Below are 19,783 nucleotides of genomic sequence, written 5' to 3'. Positions count from 1 at the left end.
CTCCTGTTTTGCCCACCTGTATCAGCCACACAGGCTGTACCACGGCTACTTTTATTTACATTTTTGGGGAACAGGTGGGGATGGCCTAGTGGGTAAGAGCACTTGCTGTGCAAACATGAGGTTCTAAGTTCAGGCCCGAGTGCCCCATAAAGAGTTGGACACAGTTACTGGTGCTCCCGTAACCCTGGACACAGGTAGAGCTCTGAGGCTTGCTGGTCACTAGCCCAGCCCCTGGCTCACCCAGAGACCTTGATTCAAAGGATAAATCCGTGATTGAGCAGAACACATGGGGATTGTTGCAGGACGTTCGATCACACCTCAAACCCCAAGACTGTGTTATTCACAGGAAAACCCTGTTTTTAGTTGTGTGGCTCAACCCTTTACACACACCTTTATTTTATTTTAATTTATTTTTTAACATACACCTTGAGTGAGTAGAGGAGGGAGGAAGAGAATACAGTCCAAGAATACCACGGTGAAAAGTACAAAAGAGGCGAGAGAACAGAGCAGCAGAGGGGGGAGGGAGAGGGGAAGGAGGGAGGCAGTTCTACCAGGAGAGTTCTACAGAGACAGTGCACAGGGAACAAGCCAGACACTGGTGAGAACAGAATAAACCAGAGAATAAGAAGGAGGTTAGAACAGATTGCCAGAGTTGGGTTGAGGTCAAGCAGAGCATTCAGAAGCCCAGAGAAGAGTATTGAGCCAGAACAGCCGAGATGAACCAGCTAGAGCTCAGAGAGAACTAGGAAGGGGTGAGCTGACTCCGCAGTAAGTCTCAGAGGCTGAAAACACTCTAGGCTTAGTTTAGGTTGTATCGACGAGGCTAGACGCTGCCAGGCCTAGGCCTAGGTTTGCAGATGGAGGCAGTAAATCTCAGAGAGGACCACTAGAGCAGAGCATAAGTCACATTTACAGGGGACAAGCCCACTCTGGCTCTTGCACCTGTACAGATGCACACACCACAGGACACACAGTAAAGCTTTATCTACATTTCTCTTGCACTTCGGAGAAACACAGTAACATATGAATTTCCCCAGAGGAAAAGACATGCCCCCAGAATTTTAAGGAAAAAATAGATGATTTCCCATGGGAAGAAAAGTCCAGAGATGCTCCCCCTGCCCCCTGCCCCCTGCCCCCTGTCTCCTGCCTCTCTGCACCCCTGCTCCTGCCCCCAGGCCCCCTGTCCACCTGCCTCCTGCCCCCAGTGCTCCTAACCCCCAACTCCCCTACCCCTGCTTCCCTGCCCCCTGCCCCTTCATCCTCCTTCCCCCTTTCCTCCTGCCCCCTGTCCCCCTGCTTCCCTGCCCCGTGCCCCTTCATCCTCCTTCCCCCTTTCCTCCTGCCCCCTGTCCCCCTGCTTCCTGTCTTCCTGCCCCCTGTCCCCCTGCTCCCTGCCCCCTGTCATCGTCCCCCTGCCCCTCTGTCCCCCTATCCCCCTGCCACACTTTGGTCCTCTTCATTCTTTGAGGCAGGAGAAGCAGCAATTGAGAAAGGAAGGTCCAATGGGCCAGGGATGACAAGCTGGTTCGTGCCTCCCGTGGAACCTTGCGGGTGACCTGGTGACCTGGTGCTCCTGTGACTCAGTGATAACAGGGCTGTGAGGCTGGATGTAACCAAAAGTCTCTCCATTGTGAGACAGAGCCCTGCTCAGGGCCCTTTGCTCATGCAGCAGAGCAAACGCTGCATGCACAGGACCTGCTTTCTCAGGTGGAGAGGAGGGAGCTGAGCCAGAAGAGGCCCTTCTCAGGGTGCCCTGAGAGCAGACACGTGGCCAGCCCTCACTGCCCGTGCCTGCTGAAGGTGCACGGGTGAGTTGCTGGGGCTGTAATTGTTTTTGAGAAAACCTGCTATCACACTGATAAGCTGCCTGTCAAAGGATGTTATTTCTGGATGGGAGGAGGTTCCACAGGGCTGAGGCTTCTTCCTGTCTGCACCATGCGGGTCTACCGCTTCCCACCAGACCCGACTTGAACGGTAACCAGGGGACGTCCACAGCCTGTTGCCAAGGCCTCCATGATGCTGCAGGGCCAGCTATCTCAGGACCCTGGATTCCTGGAATTGTCTGACAGAGCGGAGGTCTGTTCTCCATCTCCCGACAAGACACACACACACCAAAACAGGTTATTTCGGTCACCCCAGCCACTGGCTCTTGGCCTGACATGTGTCTATATTAAATTGCTATTAAATACCCGTGCCACCGGGCTAAGCAAGCTGCATTGTCTATTCTGCCCAGGACTGTTTTCAACATCGATTGTTTTTGTCACCAGTGAAGCTGGCCTTGCCCAGAGCATCAAGGACTCGGCTAGTCAACTCTCCCGGTAGCTGTCAGTCTGGGTCTTGGTGAGCCTCATCTTTTAACGTGTTGGGCCCAATCTGCACTCTGTGTCCATGATCACTTGTATCTATGACCCAGCGGATTATGAGGACCCAGAGGTGGCTACGAGCAGCACCTATGGATTAAAGCCCCCAGAGAAGAAGGGGGCAAGTCCCTGAGTATGGTCCCCTGTTTGCAGGATGCATAGCCTAGTGGCTCTGGGGCAGAACATGGTGATCTACATGGTGAAGGAAGGGCCTGACCCCTGCGTGGTGTTGTCCTCTGACCTTCACACAATAGAATGAATGAATAAATGTTTCAAAAGAATGTGCAAGGCAAGAGAAGAGCCAGTACTGAGCCCTGGGGACAGAAGGTGGCCATTATCATTGGTTTTATTACTTCTTGCATCTGACCCAGTTACGGAGCACTAGTAGGAAGCCATGCTCTTATTTACGTGGTTTTGCCCTATTTCCCTTTATTTGTCTCTTTCTTTCTTTCTTTGTTTCTTTCAGTTCATTTTAGACAGGGTCTCTTGTATCCGAGGTTGTCCTGGAACTCACTGTAAAACTGAATCCAGACTCCTTGGCCTTCCTGCTTCCACTTCCCAAACCTGGGATTACAGGGGTATCAACACACCCAGTTTTTCTAACTTGAAACATGGATTCTTAACCTGGTAGTGATGGCGCATGCCTTTAATCCTAGCACTAAGGAGGCTGAGGCTGGCAGATCTCTGTAAGTTCCAGGATAGCCAGGGCTATCCAGAGAAACCCTGTCTTGAAAAACAAACAAACAAACATGCAAACAAACCCCTCCAAATAATGAATTCTTGCTATATTGCCCAGTCCCTACCCAACCAACTTCCCAGCCTCCCCAGCGGCAGGCAGTGCAGGGATGAGTCACTGGACTTGCCTCCCATTTGATCAGCCTGTTGCCTTGGGGATCTTGCAGGCTAAATATTTTCACTCACCCCCTCCCCTGGCCTCTCTCCTCCATCTAGCCTACTGTTTACAGAACATTTACAATGTGCCTGGCACTGTGCCTCCAGAGGCCCTTGCACACATCCTCAGACTTGTCAGATCTTTCTGGCCTGTGAGACTCCTCATTGTCTCTCGTCTCTGAGTCTCAATTTTCTGCAAATTCATCTGCAAAATGCACCGGCAGAGAGGCTTCAAGGTTTCCTGCCCCCAACTCCAGGCTGTGGCAATCCCTGATGGCTAGGACCAAAAGTCGGGGTTAAATTCACTTCTGGGCTTGGAGGAAGGACCACAAAACTGGAAAGGTCTGAGTGGTGCTGAGATTAAATTCTGCCTAGGACCCACTAACATATGGGGGGAGGGGCTGTCTTCCTGTATCAGGAGAACATTTATGGACCCCCAAGTATCACCTCTCTCCTAAGGGAAGATCCCCGATGACTACTTGACAAAGCATACAGTAAGAGACACCTGCCCCAAACCCTGACCTCTGCTACCCGCGAGAGGAGCTGACCTGGGATAAACAAGCTTTGTTGTTCTATAGAGAGTGGTTACTTTGTAATTCCGCCAGTCCTCCTTCAAAACACACCTCGCAGCCCCGGGTCCAGGGAACTGGCGACTGAACTCCTCCCTCTTCACCTGTAATTCTAGATTTCACCTCCTACCGATCTTCTCCTTCACCCTAAATCTTTGCCGGAGGGCTGGGCGAGCTCCCCATACACCGGGAGAGAGGAGAAAGCAGGGAGACTGGAAGATGCAGCAAGAAGCTTGTAGCAGGCAGGAGCAACGGGAAGCCATAGGCTTCACACTGGTTTCTGGGAAGAACTTCTGACATTTCAGATGTAAAGACACCCAACTCCCAAGCGCAGCATCCTGAAGAACGCGGAGTTCTGAATATTTGCTTCACACAAACCGTTGTCCGTTCTGAGCCACAGTTTCTACGTGGTTAAGTGGTCAGAGAAAAAGCACCGAGCCTTTAGGAGTACTGTGAGGACCAAGTAGGCAGCCCTCGCTAGGGTTTGACCTCGGCGATGGCAGAGGCGGAGTCTATGGATACCCGGGCGCTGAGAGCACACTCGCAGACGCACTGGCACGGACACCGTGGCAAGTGTTCAGGCGACGGAGGGGCGTCTGCAAGTAAACGACTTTAAAACAGCCACTTCTTGGGGCCGGGGGATTTGGAGCCCCCCCCTGGAAGGAGGGGCTAAAGGTACTAAAGGGGCGGGGCTGGGCGGGCGCGGCCACCAATCAGGGCCCAGCCCGCCGCTCACAATAACCCGCCTCCAGCCAGCGCCCCCGACTCAGCCACCGGCGCCCGGGCCGAGAGGTGTCCGGGCAGCTCGCCCGCCGCTACGCCAGCTCAGCCCGGCAGGTAAGCGCTGGGCAGCCCTAGCCCAAGTGGCCGGAAGGTTGGGGACCCGTGTCCAAATCCTTTGGTGGCCCCGGCTCCGAAATGTCCCCTCCGCGTCTGACACCTCAGAAGGTGCTAGCCGCATCCGCGTGTCTTGCTGCGTGTCCGCGCACTGGGGTGGCCCTTGTGTCCTGCCTCCAGGACCTAGTGAGCAAGTGGCCTCCGCTGTCGCCTTGCTCTCGGTGTCGAAAACTTAGGGGGAGCAGCTCGAGACCAGGGCGCGGCACTGCCACAGTAGGGCGGCCAGGCTCAGCCCGGGCCGCAGGAGGAAGATGGCGTCCGCACCTGTCTCCGCGAGGACCCGGGAGTTAGCATCTGTCCCTCCCTTGGGGATTCTAGGATTGGCACCGTCCCTGCCGCGACCTGATAGTTCCCGGACCCCGGGAGAACCCAGCTTCGCATCTGCCCCTTCTGGGACCCGGAGACTCACGTCTTCGAGGGGCGGCAGAAGGGCCTTCTTAGGCGACTTGGGTAGTTCAGACCATCACTTCCCCGAAGCTCCTCTTCACCTGCCCGCGCCCAGGCGCAAGGACCGTGCGAGCATCCGAGAGGGGCCATGAAGGTCGCCAGTACTTCATGGCTTTCCCCAGTACCAGCCATAACCAGACCTGGGGGCTCAGTGCTGTGTCACTTTTGCTGCCCTCTCCGGCCTTGGGGATGCAGATGGTTTTGTAAACTTAATTGCTGTTCTGAAGTGTACTGAGCCACCCCTGCCAAGTGTTGTTGTTTATTATTGTTGCCGCTGCAGGTGATAACACTGTTACTCTGGCCTGGAGCCAGCTGCAGCGCTCTAGAAGGCTGGTCTGGTACCTGCTTTGGGGGGTGGGGGTGGGGTTGTCAGTGAACCTTAATCTTAACCTCTGGGAAGCGGGACTCATTTCAGATACAGGTTTATATTCCAGCGGTCCCGTCCGTGCCTGGAGGGCTTTCTTAGAGGCCACACCAACCTCTCCATCCGTGCCCTACTTTCTGTTCTGACTGGCATTCTAGAGGCCCCTCCACCATTTTCACGTCTCTTTACTTCAGGATCGAGGCTTTCTTTGTTTTGTTTTGAGGCATAGTCTTATGTAGCCTAGGCTGGGCCCCTGGCTCACTATGTAACTGAGGATGGTCTTGAAACTCCTGATTCTCTTACCTTCACCACCTGAGTTCTAGGACTACAGGTATGGTTATTGTGTCCCGGTTATGCGTAGCTAGGGATGGAACTCATGGCTCTGTGCGCGCTGCCATTTTTCTTAAGTAAGGCCTCAGTGTGTAGCAGAGGCTAGCCTTGCATTCTCAGTCCCTCCTGTCTGTCTCCTGAGTGTTGACTCTTAGGCTGCATTCTGATGCCTCAAGTTGAATTAAGTTATAAAGAAGCGAAATTTATTCTGGCTCATGATTCTGGGTTCATGTGAGGTTGAGGGGCCATATTGGGTGATGCCCTCTGGCTGGCAGAAGACATACATTGTGCATTTTACCCACCTCCCAAACGTCCAGCCTCTAACCCCCACAGTGAGGTTGAGTTCCCTCCCCCTAAATACCTCACAAGGGGGATTAAATGTCAACACTCCAAGCTTTGGAGACCCCCAAGTCATATCTAACCACAGCACCTCCCCTTCAAGGTCACAGAGCCCACACTGACCTTGGCTGCTGTTTCTCTGTTGTTCCTCTAGAGTTAGGTTTTAAAGGTTGTCTGTGGTTTGCTCTTTTGTATTTTGGAAACAGGATCTCACACATAGCCCAGGCTGCCTTTGAACTCAAGATCCTCTTTCCTGAGATCCTGGGGTTATGGGGTATGCGTATGCTTTTTTTTTTTTTTTTTTTTTTTTAATTCCTTGCCGGAGGATGCTGGCTTCCAGCCCAAGCTTGATAATGCAGAATGTCATTTCCCCACTTGGTGACAAGCTCATTTGACTTACCTTCTAAGCTGTCCCCTAGTGAGCATTTAAAAATTGCCTTTTGTTTTGTTTCCAGACCTGGATGGGACCCTTACCTTTGTGTGTTTTAAGCAACACTTTACTCCCCAGCCACAGTTGATCCTTTTCTGTGGCAATGCTTTTGCAAGCACTGGGAGGTTTGTAAGAAATCATTGGAGTGATACAGGATACAGCCCCGTCCTCCAGCTCTTCATCTTCTGATGTCTTTGCTCAGTTGGCACCTTCTCTGACAACCCTCCATGTCTACCCACCCTGTCATCTCACCCACTAATTGTTCTGTCCTGAGCTGTCTGAAATAATCTCGTGTATTCATGTCCTGACCCTTTGTAGCCTGCATGTTCTGTGAGACGAGGAACATCATATGTTAGGTTCCTCAGTGTCCGTCATAGCCTGGACTCTCTCTGGAAGGAGGGGTCGCCTGTGTGATGGTCACTGTAGGGTGGTTGATTTATAATAATGAAGTCACTGCTAGATTCACTGAGAGCAAAGAAACCAGAGATTGTGAACTGGAGATGTAGCTTGGTTGGTAGAGCGTCTGGATAATACACACAGTTTCCTGGGTTCAGCTCCCAGCATTGCATAAACCAGGGATGGAGGCCAGTGCTAGCTAGCACCCTGGAGGAAGCAGAGACCCAAGGTTATTCATTCTTGGCTGCATATTGAATTGGAGGCCAACCTAGAATACAGGAGACCCTGTCTTGAAAGAAAAGAAACAGGGTGCAGTTTGCCATCCTATCTTATGATCCTTTCCCACCTCTCTTAGTAGCAGGGCAGGGGTATTTGGAAGGCCACATTGGCCAGCGAGACTTCAAGCTGTCCTGCCACAGACAGAATTTCCCCCTCTCCCTGGAAAGCATCCTGTTTTCAGTGAGCCGGTTACATTCATGGACAATTAATGACTCTTGCTTCCTCTGTGGCCGACTGAGCGAATCCTGCCAGAGAAATCACTGTTTTGCTCTCTGCCTACAACAATTCTGAAGCTGTTTCAAGGAAGTGCTGAACGATGCCCGGCTTTTGTTGGTAGTGGCCACCAGGAAGCCAGCAGTGGGTCTGGACTGGACATGTGTGGCTGCTTCCTTTCTCCGACCCTTGGTTGGCTGAAGCCAAGCCTTAGGAGAAAAGTGTCAGCAGATACATTCCAGGCCCTGTTTCTTGGCCCCCAAAGGCAGGAGGGAGAGGGCAGGGCACAGAGTGGCAGGGACAGGGCAGCTGATTTACCTAGTGTCAACACTGAATTGTGACAATACAAAACACCCTCTGGGCACTGCCAAGAAAACCTGTTTTTCTGGAGATGGGAGAAAACTTGGTGCCCAGTTATCCGTCCTGAGAGGAAGCTCACGGTGCCGGGAAGGGCAGTGAAGAAGAAGCCTACCTGGCTGTCTGGTGAAAGGCTGTGTGCTGGAGACCACTCCAGGCTCCTCCACACAGGGGCATTGTCCACCCTGTCCCCGTGAGCTGCTCATTCTTGCTGTTTTTGCAGAGAACTTTCCCTGGGCAGACAGACAGGTAAACATTGAATGAGGCCAAGTTCTGTATCCGAGACAGCTGACCCCAGGGGCCGGGAGGGCAAAATGAGAGGCAGTTGAGTTCTGTCCTGGAGACAGGGCTGAGGAGCAAGTAGGATCCCTGGCCTACTTAGGGCATGGGATGCTGAGCTCAGTGAAAGGGTCTAGTAAGAGCCCAACACCGCCAGAAGGAAGGGAGGAGGATGGAGTCCACCTCCCAGAGGAGCCTAGTCAGCTCTGGTGCTTCCTCCCCAGGTTCAAACATTCCACGGCATAGGAAGAACTTAGAAGCTGAAAGGTGTGTGTGTCTGTGTGTGTGTGTGTGATTCTAGACTCAGTCAGTCAGGAGAATTGTTAAATTGTTACACTTCCTCTGTGGGTTGGACAGGACCTGGCCCTGGCTTGTTCTGAGTTGCAGTCCCAGACTGGAGTATTCTCAGAGAGGATTAACCAGGCATGCATACCTCCGAGCCTCCCTTTCCTGAAGAGGAACTAGGGAAGGCCCAGGAGACCCAAGGGAATCTGTCCAAAGTTACACAGAACCCAGAGGTTCAGAGGGTCTGTCCTAACAGGGGAGTTTCCCCCAGAGAAATACATGTTAAACAAAACACTTGCAGGTCTCTGGTCCTGTGCCTGGGAAGGAGGAAACAGAACCCAGGTGGGTGCCTTCCCTCTGCACAGCTGAGTGACTCTGTGTGTCTTCCTGCAGGTCTCAGGGCAAATGAGAGATCTGGAGAGCAGCGAGGTGCTTGGGGTCAAGGATGATATGTAATCAAATGCTTTTTGTCCAACATTTAAGCTTGGGGCTGAGGGTGGTTCAGTTGGTAGTGTGCTTGCCTAGGGTCTTTCCCCAGAACTGCATAAAACTGAGCATGGTAGAGTCTGTCTGGAATCCCAGCACACACAAGGTGGAGACAAGAGGATTAGAAGTTTACATTGGCTGTCTAAGCTGAGGACTGCTCCCCGTCCTCTGCCAATCGCTTCTGTAAGTTCCGTTGCCCTCTTCAAAGGTTTGCTTCTAGATCTTTCTTCCGTGAGGTCATTTATAGATAACTGTGAACAGCTCTGTGACCCATGCAAAGTGAACATTTGTATCCACAATAGGCCGTCCACAACCACCTGTAACTACAGTTCCAGGGCACCCGATGCCCTCTTCTGGCCAGCACCGGTATTGCATGTGCAGTGTGCACATACATGCAGTCAAAACACGAGAGAGAAAACACAAGAGAGAAAACAGGTCAGTCTAACAGCGTCTGTGCTCAGAGGCAGCGCTGAGGTTGGTGGTGACAGATGCCAGGCAGACGGAGAGGTTGAGCCTGTGGGGTTACTTCCAGGCCACCTCTTTCCAGGTTATTGGACAACACCCGTTGACACAAATGTCCTTTCCTTTCTCTCCTCCCTGTCTTCCTTCCTTTTCTACTGACTCTTTGTCACTGCTGGGAAGTGAGCCCCGCCCACCCCACCCCCAAGCAAATTGTTTTGGACATCTGCAGGTTCCTGGGAATGGGGTCCTGAGTCTGGCTTGGGGGAAAACAAAACCAAAAAAACCACTTTAACACAAGCATCTCTATGTCCCACGAGAATTTTCAATTTTCTTTGAATTGGTGTTGGATTCCACAGGCATGGAATCATGATGGACGCATGCCACGCCCCTCCCATGGCCTCCCTGCTCCCCCATCCTGATAGCCCTCCTCCTATGAGAGATAAGTTTGTGCGTGTAGGTGTATCTGTGTCCTGTGTGTGTCTGTGAATGGGCAGGTGTGTGAAGGCCAGAAGTCAGTGATGGGTTTTTTCCTCAATCATTCCCTACATTTTGGGGGACAGAGTGTCTCACTGAACTGGAGTTCACCCATGTAGCTGGACTGACCGGGCGATGAGCCCCCCAGGGATCCTCCTGCCTCTGTCAAGAGTCAGGCCAAGCCCCGTCATCAGGCTTTTGTGTTTTGCTTTTTTTTTTTTTTTTTTTTTTTTTTTTTGTGCTTTGCTTGTTTTTGTTTGACGAGATGTCCCGGAACTTGTTCTGTAGACTAGGCTGGCTTCAAACTCAGAGCTCCTGAGTGCTGAGATTAAAGTAAAGACGCATCCCACCACCACACAGCCCATACCAGGCTTTTATATGGATGCTGAGAATTGGAACTCACTGTGCATTCAGTTTCCCCAGGGCTGTTGGGTACCTGTGCAGAGTGCGCATGCGCAACTTTGGTAGCTACCCATTGATCCCTCCTGAGAGAATGTGAACTTCCTGTTTGGAGTGGAGTACGGGGTGCTTTGGCCACTTGCTGGTTGTGTTTCTGACTACCTTCTGAGTCTGCAGATTCAATGGCCCAGCTTTAACGGAGGCTCTGGTTGGTGGGCAACAGTGTGCGTGTCTTTTTTTCCTTCTTAGCAGCCCTAATGTGGTCAGTCCTGTGTAGGAGACTATCTCAGTTGGAGCCAGAGAGGTTATGTGACTGGTCTGTGGTCACATAGCAGAGACAGAGTAGGAACTAGAGCCTGAGTCTGTCTGCCCATACGTTGTTCCCAAGTTGGATATGCTACTTGCAATTGGTCCAGGGCTGGGGTGGTACCTGGGAAGAGCGGCAAGGCGTTTTGATGGTAAAGACCAGGGATAACGTCCCCAGATACCCAGGCCGGACCCTATCTGCTCCTGGTTTGAACATCTGTAAGGTGGGCGCAGGGTCCTGCCTCCTTGGTGTCAGGAACACCTGACGAGATGTAGCGTGGTGGGTTGGTGACAGGGACTGAATCCTCTGGTACCTGTAGGGCCAAACTAGCCAGATCTGTCTTTGCTCCTTGGAGGGAGAGAGCATGCCCGGTTCCCAGATGAGCCTGTGGTCACACAGCTGAGGGCACAGTGGGTCACCAAAGACAGGCTAGCCTGTGGGAGATCACTGCGTTGATCATCTAGACTGTGGCATGGCGCGATCAGCGTGGATCTGCGTCCTGTCTTCATCGGGTAAAACGGGGCTCCGAACTGGCAGCAGCGCCTTCTACCATGGGAGGTGTGAGCTGCGGACTGGGTGGAGACTTGGGTAGGTGTGTTCTCCTTTCATGGAGGGGGGGTCCTTGTCGGAAGAAAAGGAAGAAGGAAGGAACGAAGGAAAAAATCGTGATGATAGAAACCAGCGCAGTTTCCTGGGGGTCACACTGTGGGAATACCTGGCCTTCATTTATTCTTTCAACAAACACCTGCTCCATGTCAGGTCGGATGTTGCAAGTGGGACCAGACACGAATAGCAGCCCTGTGTTTCAGCTGCTCATCAGGTCGGTTAACAGGGATTGTATCCCTGGGCCCCTGTAACAGTATCTCTAGTCTAGAAGTGAGGAGACACAGGGCTCAGACAGGTTTACTAACCTGCCCAAGGACACCCAGCAGCCTGTTTCCACGTTCTAAGCCACGAAGGAAACGGTAGTATCCACTAGTTGGGCGGAGGTCAAGAAAGGTCTGTGAACTCTGAGGGATCCTGGGGACGCAGGGTACCGGGGCTGAGCTCTTCCGGACCCATGGGAATGGCCAACTTCCCTAGCATGCTCAGATGATGGTCACTGCATTTGCAAAGGTCCAGGGTCATAGCATGGCCCAGCTCATGGTTCCTGGGTGTGGTCAGAGCAAATGCCAAGGCTGGAAGAAAGAATAAATGTAGCGTGGAACTCCGTGGGCGTGTGGGCGGGGCAGAGTTGTGGTAGGTCAGCCCTGAGGCTTCTGCCAGGTGGAGATCTGCTAGAGAAGATATGGCCTGGGATGGGGTGGGGCTGGTAGGATGATTGACAGCAGAGCCGTGCCAGGCCCCTCCTAGCGTGGCTCTATCCAGCCCTGGGTCACGTGTGTTTGCCCTCTCCATTCTGATTCTTGACCTTAGGTGGACACATGGGAAGAAAGGCTTAGATGAGCTGATTTCTGACGGCGGTGGGAGAGTTACACTAGACTCAGAGGGAGCAAATCCACAGAGCTGAGCCTTGCTTACACACCCTTCGGGTTCTAACTTGGGAGCTCTGCCGGCTCAAGGAACCCCAGCAATGCGGCTGCATCATCTCCACAAATCGGCATGTAGGGAACTTGAGTCCCGAGGACAGGGAAAGATGAGTTGAGGTTAGGATGGTAATGAGGTCAGAGTGAAGTCCGCCCTAGGCCCATCAAGGTGTAAGATCCCCGTGGAGCCCAAGAGGGTTTTCAGGAAGACAGAGATGGGTGCCTGATCCTCTGGCAGAGCTGGTTCTCTAAGGCCTCTGGAGTCAGCAGGTGCTGGGGACGCTTGGAGTTCAGCTTGTCAGGGCAGAGGCTCAAGGTGAAGGTCAGGTGTCCAGTTTCAGGGCTGAAGTTCCATCAGGCTGTGGCCCCTGCCTGGGGTGGGGTGGGAACGTGGGTCTGCTCCGAGGTGGAGCTGAAAGTAGAGAGGTGGAAGTTGGGCTTGGGGAGAGAAGGGAATAGATGCAAATTAGTGCCTAGCCTGCTTTCCCAGGGAAATGGCTTTGCATGCTGAGTCACCCCTGGCCTGAGCCCAGGGGCAGCAAGGTTCTGGACACAAATTTACAAGGACCATCCAGCAGGCACATAACTCACAGACACGTGCAGAAGCACACGTTTGCACACGCTTCTTCTAGTCTGTACCACGCCATAAGCCTGTCCGAGTCTCTTTTTATTTGCATCTTTGATGTCATCTGTTGTTTTGTTTAGTGTTTTGAGATGAAGCCTCAGGTAGCTCAGGATGTCCTCTAACTTGCTATGTAGACCAGGCTGGCCTTAAGCTCTTGATCCTCCTGCTTCCCCTTCTGAGTCAAGGGATTGATTACAGCCCGTGCCATAACACCTACTTCTTTCCCTTCCTTTATGTAGGAATTTTAGAGTTTCTGTATGAAGAGTTCACAAGGTTAACTTGACCTGAAGCCTTCCTTTTCTTTTCCTTTTTCCCTTACTTTCTTTTCTTTCTTTTTTTTTTTTTTTTTGAGACAGGGTCTCACTGTGTAGCCCTGACTGGCCTGGAACTCACTATATAGACTAAGCTGGCTGGACCAAAGTCATAGAGATCATCCCCCTGCCTCTGCCTCCAAGGTGTGTGCCACCATGGTTGATGAGTGAAATCAGTTTGGCTTGGTGTATGGAGCTAGTGACTTTGGCATATTTCCCCTGATAGTCCACGGGACATCATGCTGCATAGACATACCCGCTGACCTATTGAAGGGGGCTAAACAGGAGGGAGGGGACCCCCTAGGTGTCCTAATGCTGAGCCTCATCCTTGCCCCATGTAGGAGGACATCTGTGGCTTCCGAGTCCTGCCTTCTGTGTTAGCCCTACAGTCACCTCCCTGACTTTCAGTAAGCTGTCAGTACGGTGACATGAGTGAGGTCAGGCTGCCCCTGTAAGGCGGTGGCATTGCTGGCTGCTGGCCAGGGTTGGGAATGGCTCCTATGAGGTACAAGCCCTGTCTGGGAAAGGGCCTGTCATGGCGCATCAGGGCTCTGAGTGGCTTTGAGCCAAGCTAGCTAAAAACAAGCTGGCATCTCTACACCACAGATCCTTGATCTCCCCATTTCTTTTTAACTGCTGCCAAGCACCCCCAGGGACAAATGTGGCTAGAGTTTTGAGGTGGCTGTATGAGCACATGGTGATGCCGGGTGACTTTGGTCGGCCCCATTGACAGGTCATGGCCTAGCGGTGTAGGGGGCTTGCTCCCACCTTACAGACTTGCAGCTCTGTCTGCAGGTGCATTGAGCAGGTGCCCCTGCCCCATCCCCCCCCACCACCGTAGCCCACAGCTTCTGCCTCCAGGCAAAGGTGTTGGCTGGCAGGTGCTGCGGCTGTGGCTGTTTATGCCTCTTGTCCTCGAAGCCCAGCTCCTGTGAGATTTGAGCTTTCGTCAGGAACAGATGTCCACCTCTTCTCCACCTTCCTCTCAGCCAGGGGAGACAGCCACCTCTTTGTTGAGACAGAAACTCTGGAAGCGTATTCTTTTTCCACTTCTGGAAGGAGGAACAATGCTACCCTTATATGGCTTCTCCAAGCCTGGGGCTCACCACACCCTCATGCCTGCTGTGGTGGCCGATGATGTCACTTTGTGTGCGCTCAGCTCCTTGATCGCTCGCATTTGAGGTGCACGGCTGACAGTCACCTGTCTCAGTTCAGCCCTGAGACACCTGGAGGGTCCCAGCTTATGTTCTGTGTCCCCCAAGTGCCTAGGCTTCCATCCATCTTTCTGTAGTACAGGAGGTGAGAAGTGAATGGAGACCAGTGTTAAGTCTAGAGTTCTCAGGAGGATGGCTTTTTGCACTGTGCCTTTATACTGTCTCAGGATTGGGCACCAGAAAGGTTCTGGGTTTAAGATATCATCTGCTTATATATAAAAGGAGATATATTAGGGGCTGGGGCTGGAAGATGGCTGTTGACATCCTCAGCACCGAAACAGAAAGCCAAGCCTGGCTGTGCTTGCCTGCAGCCCTAGAGCAGGAAGGAGCAGCAGAGACAGGAGGATTCCTGAGGTTTGCTAACCTGCAGAAAGGCCCGAGTGAAGGACCCTGCCTCAAAAAACAAGTGGAGGGCAACCAAGAAAGGCACCAACGTTGACCTCCGGCCTTTTCATGCATACTTGTGCAAACACATACAAAAGACATAGTATGGAGATGAGGCCAGAGCCAACTCATGAAATTCAGTTACCCTTACGTCTCCTATGCATGTTTACATATGAGCTGAGAGTAACTTATATGGGATATTAAGTAATTCTGTACATGGGATGAAGTTTCCACACAGCCATCAGAAATGTAGTATGATGTTGGGGCTCAAGGTTTTGAATTTTGAATTCTTAGGGCTGCTTAATGCTTTTTTTCCTTTCCTTTTTTTCTTTCTTTCTTTCTTTTTTTTTAAAAGAAAGATCTGTGCTTCCTCAAGCATCTGCCACTCCAGAGACCCAGGACTTGGTGACTTGCTAAGGCACACAGCCTGTGTGGAGCAGGACTCTGGAGGGACTGGGGGGGACTCAGGGAGAGTTGGGTAATGGCCAGAACAGCTCAGAAGAAATGGCCACAGAGGCAAGGTTATTCTTAAGTGTGGGGCAGCAGAGTCTGACCCCTCCCCCCCATTACAGGGGTCATGGCCCATGTTTCTGTCATAGACTGTCAAAGAGAGAAAAGTGACAGCCACTTTTTCTCTCACGGGAGCCTTCAGGCATGAAGACTTGGTGACATGAAGAACTTTTATGAATATGCATGTTTTATGTGTGGTCGTGCATGTGTGCGTATGTGAATGTGTGTGCACACATGTGGAGGCCAGAAGTCAACACTGAGTGCTGTTCCCCCAGAAGCTGTCTGCCTTGGTTCACCCCCTCCCCCAAGATTTATTTGTAATTGTGTGTGTGAGGGTGTTATATGCTTATGTGTGTGAGAGTGTGTGCCCTTGGAGGGCAAAAGGGGGTTTCTAGTCCTCTGCAAGAGCAACACACATTCTAACCAACTAAGCCGTGCCTCCAGCCCTGACCTGGGTTTCTGAGACAGGATCTGGAACCTAGGGGTCTCTTGTTTCCAGCTCCCCAGTGCTGGGGTTCAGGCTCGTAGTACTGGAGTACATTGTGTTCTGGAGATCTTAAGTCAAAAACCTCATGATTTTATGGTCTAAGCTTCTCCCAGCCCTTGGAGAAACTTGGTGTGATGCTCAGGTCTGGAGGCTGGGCAGTGGTGTGCAGAACTGTGGCAGTGGGGAGTCTACTCAGATTCTTTGAACTTCCTAGTTGTCATGGGACAAGGACAGAGGACTTGTTGAAGCTTTGATGGCCTGCTTTGGGAAAGGTCATCCAGCTGATGTGAACAGTCTTGGTGGAAGCAGCTCTGGCTTCTGTGACTCATTCTGGGGCAGGGGAGGGTCGGGAACACTCATAAACCAAGGCCTTGCAGTCCCCATGGGTTCCCTGGACCCCATGTAGCAAGCACCTACTATGGTCTTTTGTTCTGAACCCCAGTAGCCACTGTTGCACAGTTCTGGGGTTCTAGGCACACTGCCTTATTTTATCCCACAGAAGACATGTCGGAGGCAGGACTTGTGGCCCGCGATCTCATCAAGACTCTTCCACACGACCAGGTCCTACAACCTCCAGTGGCCTCTGAGGCTCCCAGCATGAAGGAGCCTGTCGGGGGAGAAAATGTCCGTCCTGCGAGAGACTTGGACTTCGTGGAGTGCCTGGAGGGCAGGTAGGGACTGACCAGTGACCTCCTTTGGACATGGGTTGGAACAGCTCCTTCTATATAGAGGAGTGGGGGAGGGGGGAGCCGGGGTAGGAGAGAACAGGGCAGGGAGCTCCTGGAGGTGCTCCCCACCCCCACAGGGCTCCAGTGTGTTTCCTGGGTGTCGGGACCAGCACAATGCAGCCCGAATCGGGTTTCACTAGCAGAGGCCTTATCTGTTGTTGTCTGTCCAGATGGGGAAAGCAAAGTCCCTTCCTGCTCAGGGTCTGAGACCCACCATTCACTTCCTAGCAGAAAAAGAGCAGCCATACTGGCCAGGGCAAGTCCTTCTGCGAACACGCAGGTCAGCATAGGCTCTTTGTGGTACCCTCAGCTTCAGGGTTCCCTGCCACTCTGGATGGAATTAGTGTCCCCTCGCTTTCTGTGATTCTTTAGGGGTCTCCCCGGGGATAGGTGGGACCAAAACCTCGTAACCTGGTTGCCAGGCAACTTTCCAGGTTCCTAGAACCCTTGTGACCGTCAGAATCAGGAATAGACCTGGGACACTGGGTGTGAAGGGCAGGTGGCCCTCACCCCTCTGTAGGGACTTTCCAATGAGCTGCTGCGTCGCTGGTATGGAATGTGCGGGCAAACCCCAGGGAGGGCTTAGCCAGGCTGGTTTCAGTGTGTGTGTGCCTTTCACCACACAAGTGTGTCTCCTGTTTCAGTAGAGACTTTCTATTGTTTTGCACTATGTATGTCCCGGACGCTGCATCCCCTGAAACTGGAATTACGGGTGGTTGTAAGCAATCATGTCTTCTGCTGGAGCAACAAGTGCCTTTAACTGCTGGGCCACCTTACCAGCCCCTGAGATTTTCTTTAAGTTGAAATCAGGTGCTACCATGCCTGGCTCACTAGGGAATTTAGTTCACCACTCTCCATCTGGAGATGGTTTGGACACAAGTGTTTTGAGTCTGGGAACCAGGGACAGGTCTTGGAGCAGGAGACCCTGTAGGAAGTCAACTGAAGGGGCTCCGAGCACTCCCACTTATTCCTCCCTATCACCCACTGCTACCATCAAAGCCCACCAGGTAGGCCCCTCCCCAGGATTCTCTCAAGGAAAGTTCAGGTGTTTTTCTGGGGTAAGCTCTCCCTGACTTCCAGACAGGTTCACAAGACACACTTTTTGTGTCCGACTTCCACAAGATGCAGACATGGGGTACAGGCTGGCCTCTCTGCCTATTGTCTTAGTGCTCTGTGGCTTATCCTACAGGGGCACATTTGAAATGGCTTTTACTCCAAAGTGTACCCATGGACGAGGGGGACACCAGAAAGATTTGCTGCTGAGCCCCCAGTATCCCTCTGCCTCCTCCTTGCTGGGTCCTGAGTCCCATAAGAACTGGCTGGGTGTTGATATGACCTCCCGGCATAACCACAGCAAACTGCTCTATGCCTTCCTTCAGAAACCAGGTGGCCCTGAGGCTAGCCTGCATCGGTGATGAGATGGACCTGTGTCTGCGGAGCCCCCGTCTGGTCCAACTGCCTGGGATTGCTATGCACAGGTAACCAGTTGCCCAGGTGAAGCCAGACAGGGCTGGGCCCCAGGGGAGCCCTGCAAACCTTGGAAAGAGGGTGGGAGTTGTCAGGCAAGCTTGAAACCTCCCAGCCTGTCTCGGTCCCCCAATCCTCCCTCTGGCCTTAGCAGTAGATCAAGCACCACCCAGGGCCTTTCTGTTGGCCCCGAAAGCTGGAAAGTCCGGAGAGATCTCAACTCACAAGGCAGTGTGGGTTTGGCCCCAGAGGCTCAGGGACCTTCAGAGTTGGAGATGCTCCTTGGAGCTGGCTCCGGGCAGAGAGCCAGATCTGGGGGCCACGCTGTAATGGGTCACACCTGCAGGCTTCCAGCGCCTATGGCTGTAGTAAGAACCTCACTCATACCGTGTCTTTCAGACTTGCTGTCACCTACAGCCAGACGGGTGTCAGAGGTATTTTCAGAAGCTTGATTGGAAGCCTCACCAACCTCAGGGAAAATATCTGGTCCTGGAGAGTCTTGACTCCTGGCGCCTGGGTAAGAACCTTGAAGCCTCTAGTCCACGTGTCATCCTTCCCACAGGGCTGCCAGCAGCTCCTTAGCTATGCTGTCTAGTTAGCCGCAGTCTCCACGCCTCTCTATAGACTTGAGTCTTGGCTAGCTGGTGAACTGAAGGAGGTTCAAGTGTACACTCAGTGCCATCTGGCCCCTCCTGAAGGGAGCCTTCCTCTAAAGGAGACGATGTTCTCAGTCATGGTCTCTGGCCGCCTTCCCTATTCACCCCCACTGACTGAATGTCCATGTCCACACCGTGTCCCAGATCCCCCAGTTATGCATAGGTGCTTGTCAGTCCCCACGAGCTGTCTCCTCACCCCAGGCGAGGTCCCTGGGCCTCACTTACTTACCTTTCCCTCTTGGTCCCACAGGTGTCACCTGACCAGGACTCTGGGCAGCTGTTTCCCATGGTGCTGCTGGTCCTTTTGCTGCTGGGTGGGGCCTGGCATTTGCAGCTTCAGTGAGGTGCAGCTGGGGCAGGGCTGGTCCCTGTCCCCCAACCCCCAGAGGTGCCGGCACCCTAACCGTGGTGTTTTCTGACTGTCCCATTTTTTTATATTTAACTCAGGATAGTACTGAGATTTCATACAGGTTTTCTGGGTTTTTGTAAGGCAAATGAATTCACTATACCTCAGGAGCGTTACTGGCTAAATGTCCCTGAGGTCTGGCTGGCCCTTCTCTCTTGACCCCTGATACCTTCCTCTGTGCAGGCTGGTCCTGTGGCCACTAGTGGGGGGAGTGCTGGCCACACCCCTGTCTGTGAAGCCTTGAGGCACAGAATCTACTGGACTAGATTCCTTTGGGGTGGAGAGTTCAATACTGTTGTTTCCAGGAGAGTTCAATAAAATGTTTCCAGCCAGCCTCTCCTTAGGTCTTCTGGGGGGCTGTTAAAATATTGGAGGTATAGTTGAGGGAATTTAAAGTGGCCTTCGCCTCCAGTCACGTGCACCATGCCTGCACTCAAGGGCCTTAAGAACGCCCCCCAAAGCTCCCCCTCCTCCAGAGTTTCTCTGCATAGTCTTGGCTGTCCTGAAACTCACTCCACAGACCAGGCTGGCCTTGAATGCAGAGATCTGCGTGCCTCTGCACACCATGCCTAGCTCCACTGCATTGTTTTGTCCCCTTCTGCCTGTCATCCTGATGGGGAAGTCCATCCACCTCCTTTGTATAGATGTAGCTCTCATGAAGAGCTGTGGTGTTGGTGTATGCTACACAAGAAACATCAAGGAAGGCCAGGCCTCCCTCTGCTAGGCTTCGAGCCTCCCCCAGGCCTGGCCCATTATCTTTCTAGGCCAACCGAGGCTTCCACCTGGAACTTCTGTCTCTGCCCACTCCCATCAGACACAAAACAGTGCCCCTACCCGCATGACTATCAGTAGCTATAGCCACTTTTCTCTGGCCTCCCAGATGTCCTCACTGTGTCCTTGAATTG

At 52.6% G+C, this 19,783-nt stretch overlaps 1 protein-coding gene across 1 annotated transcript; it reads left to right on the top strand.

Moving 5' to 3' along the window:
- The first annotated feature begins 4,611 nt into the window (after window positions 1-4,611).
- BIK (BCL2 interacting killer) lies at window positions 4,612-19,099 on the top strand. Its single transcript, XM_080939794.1, has 5 exons — window positions 4,612-4,657; window positions 16,121-16,292; window positions 17,729-17,827; window positions 18,216-18,333; window positions 18,723-19,099. The coding sequence occupies exons 2-5, from the start codon at window positions 16,126-16,128 to the stop codon at window positions 18,813-18,815; spliced, it is 477 nt and encodes a 158-aa protein (XP_080795920.1). The 5' UTR covers window positions 4,612-4,657; window positions 16,121-16,125; the 3' UTR covers window positions 18,816-19,099.
- The last annotated feature ends 684 nt before the right edge of the window (window positions 19,100-19,783 follow it).

The sequence above is a fragment of the Micromys minutus genome, assembly GCF_963924665.1.
Source record: "Micromys minutus genome assembly, chromosome: 27".
Classification (NCBI taxonomy): domain Eukaryota; kingdom Metazoa; phylum Chordata; class Mammalia; order Rodentia; family Muridae; genus Micromys; species Micromys minutus.
This window is presented reverse-complemented; position numbering and strand designations above follow the sequence as displayed.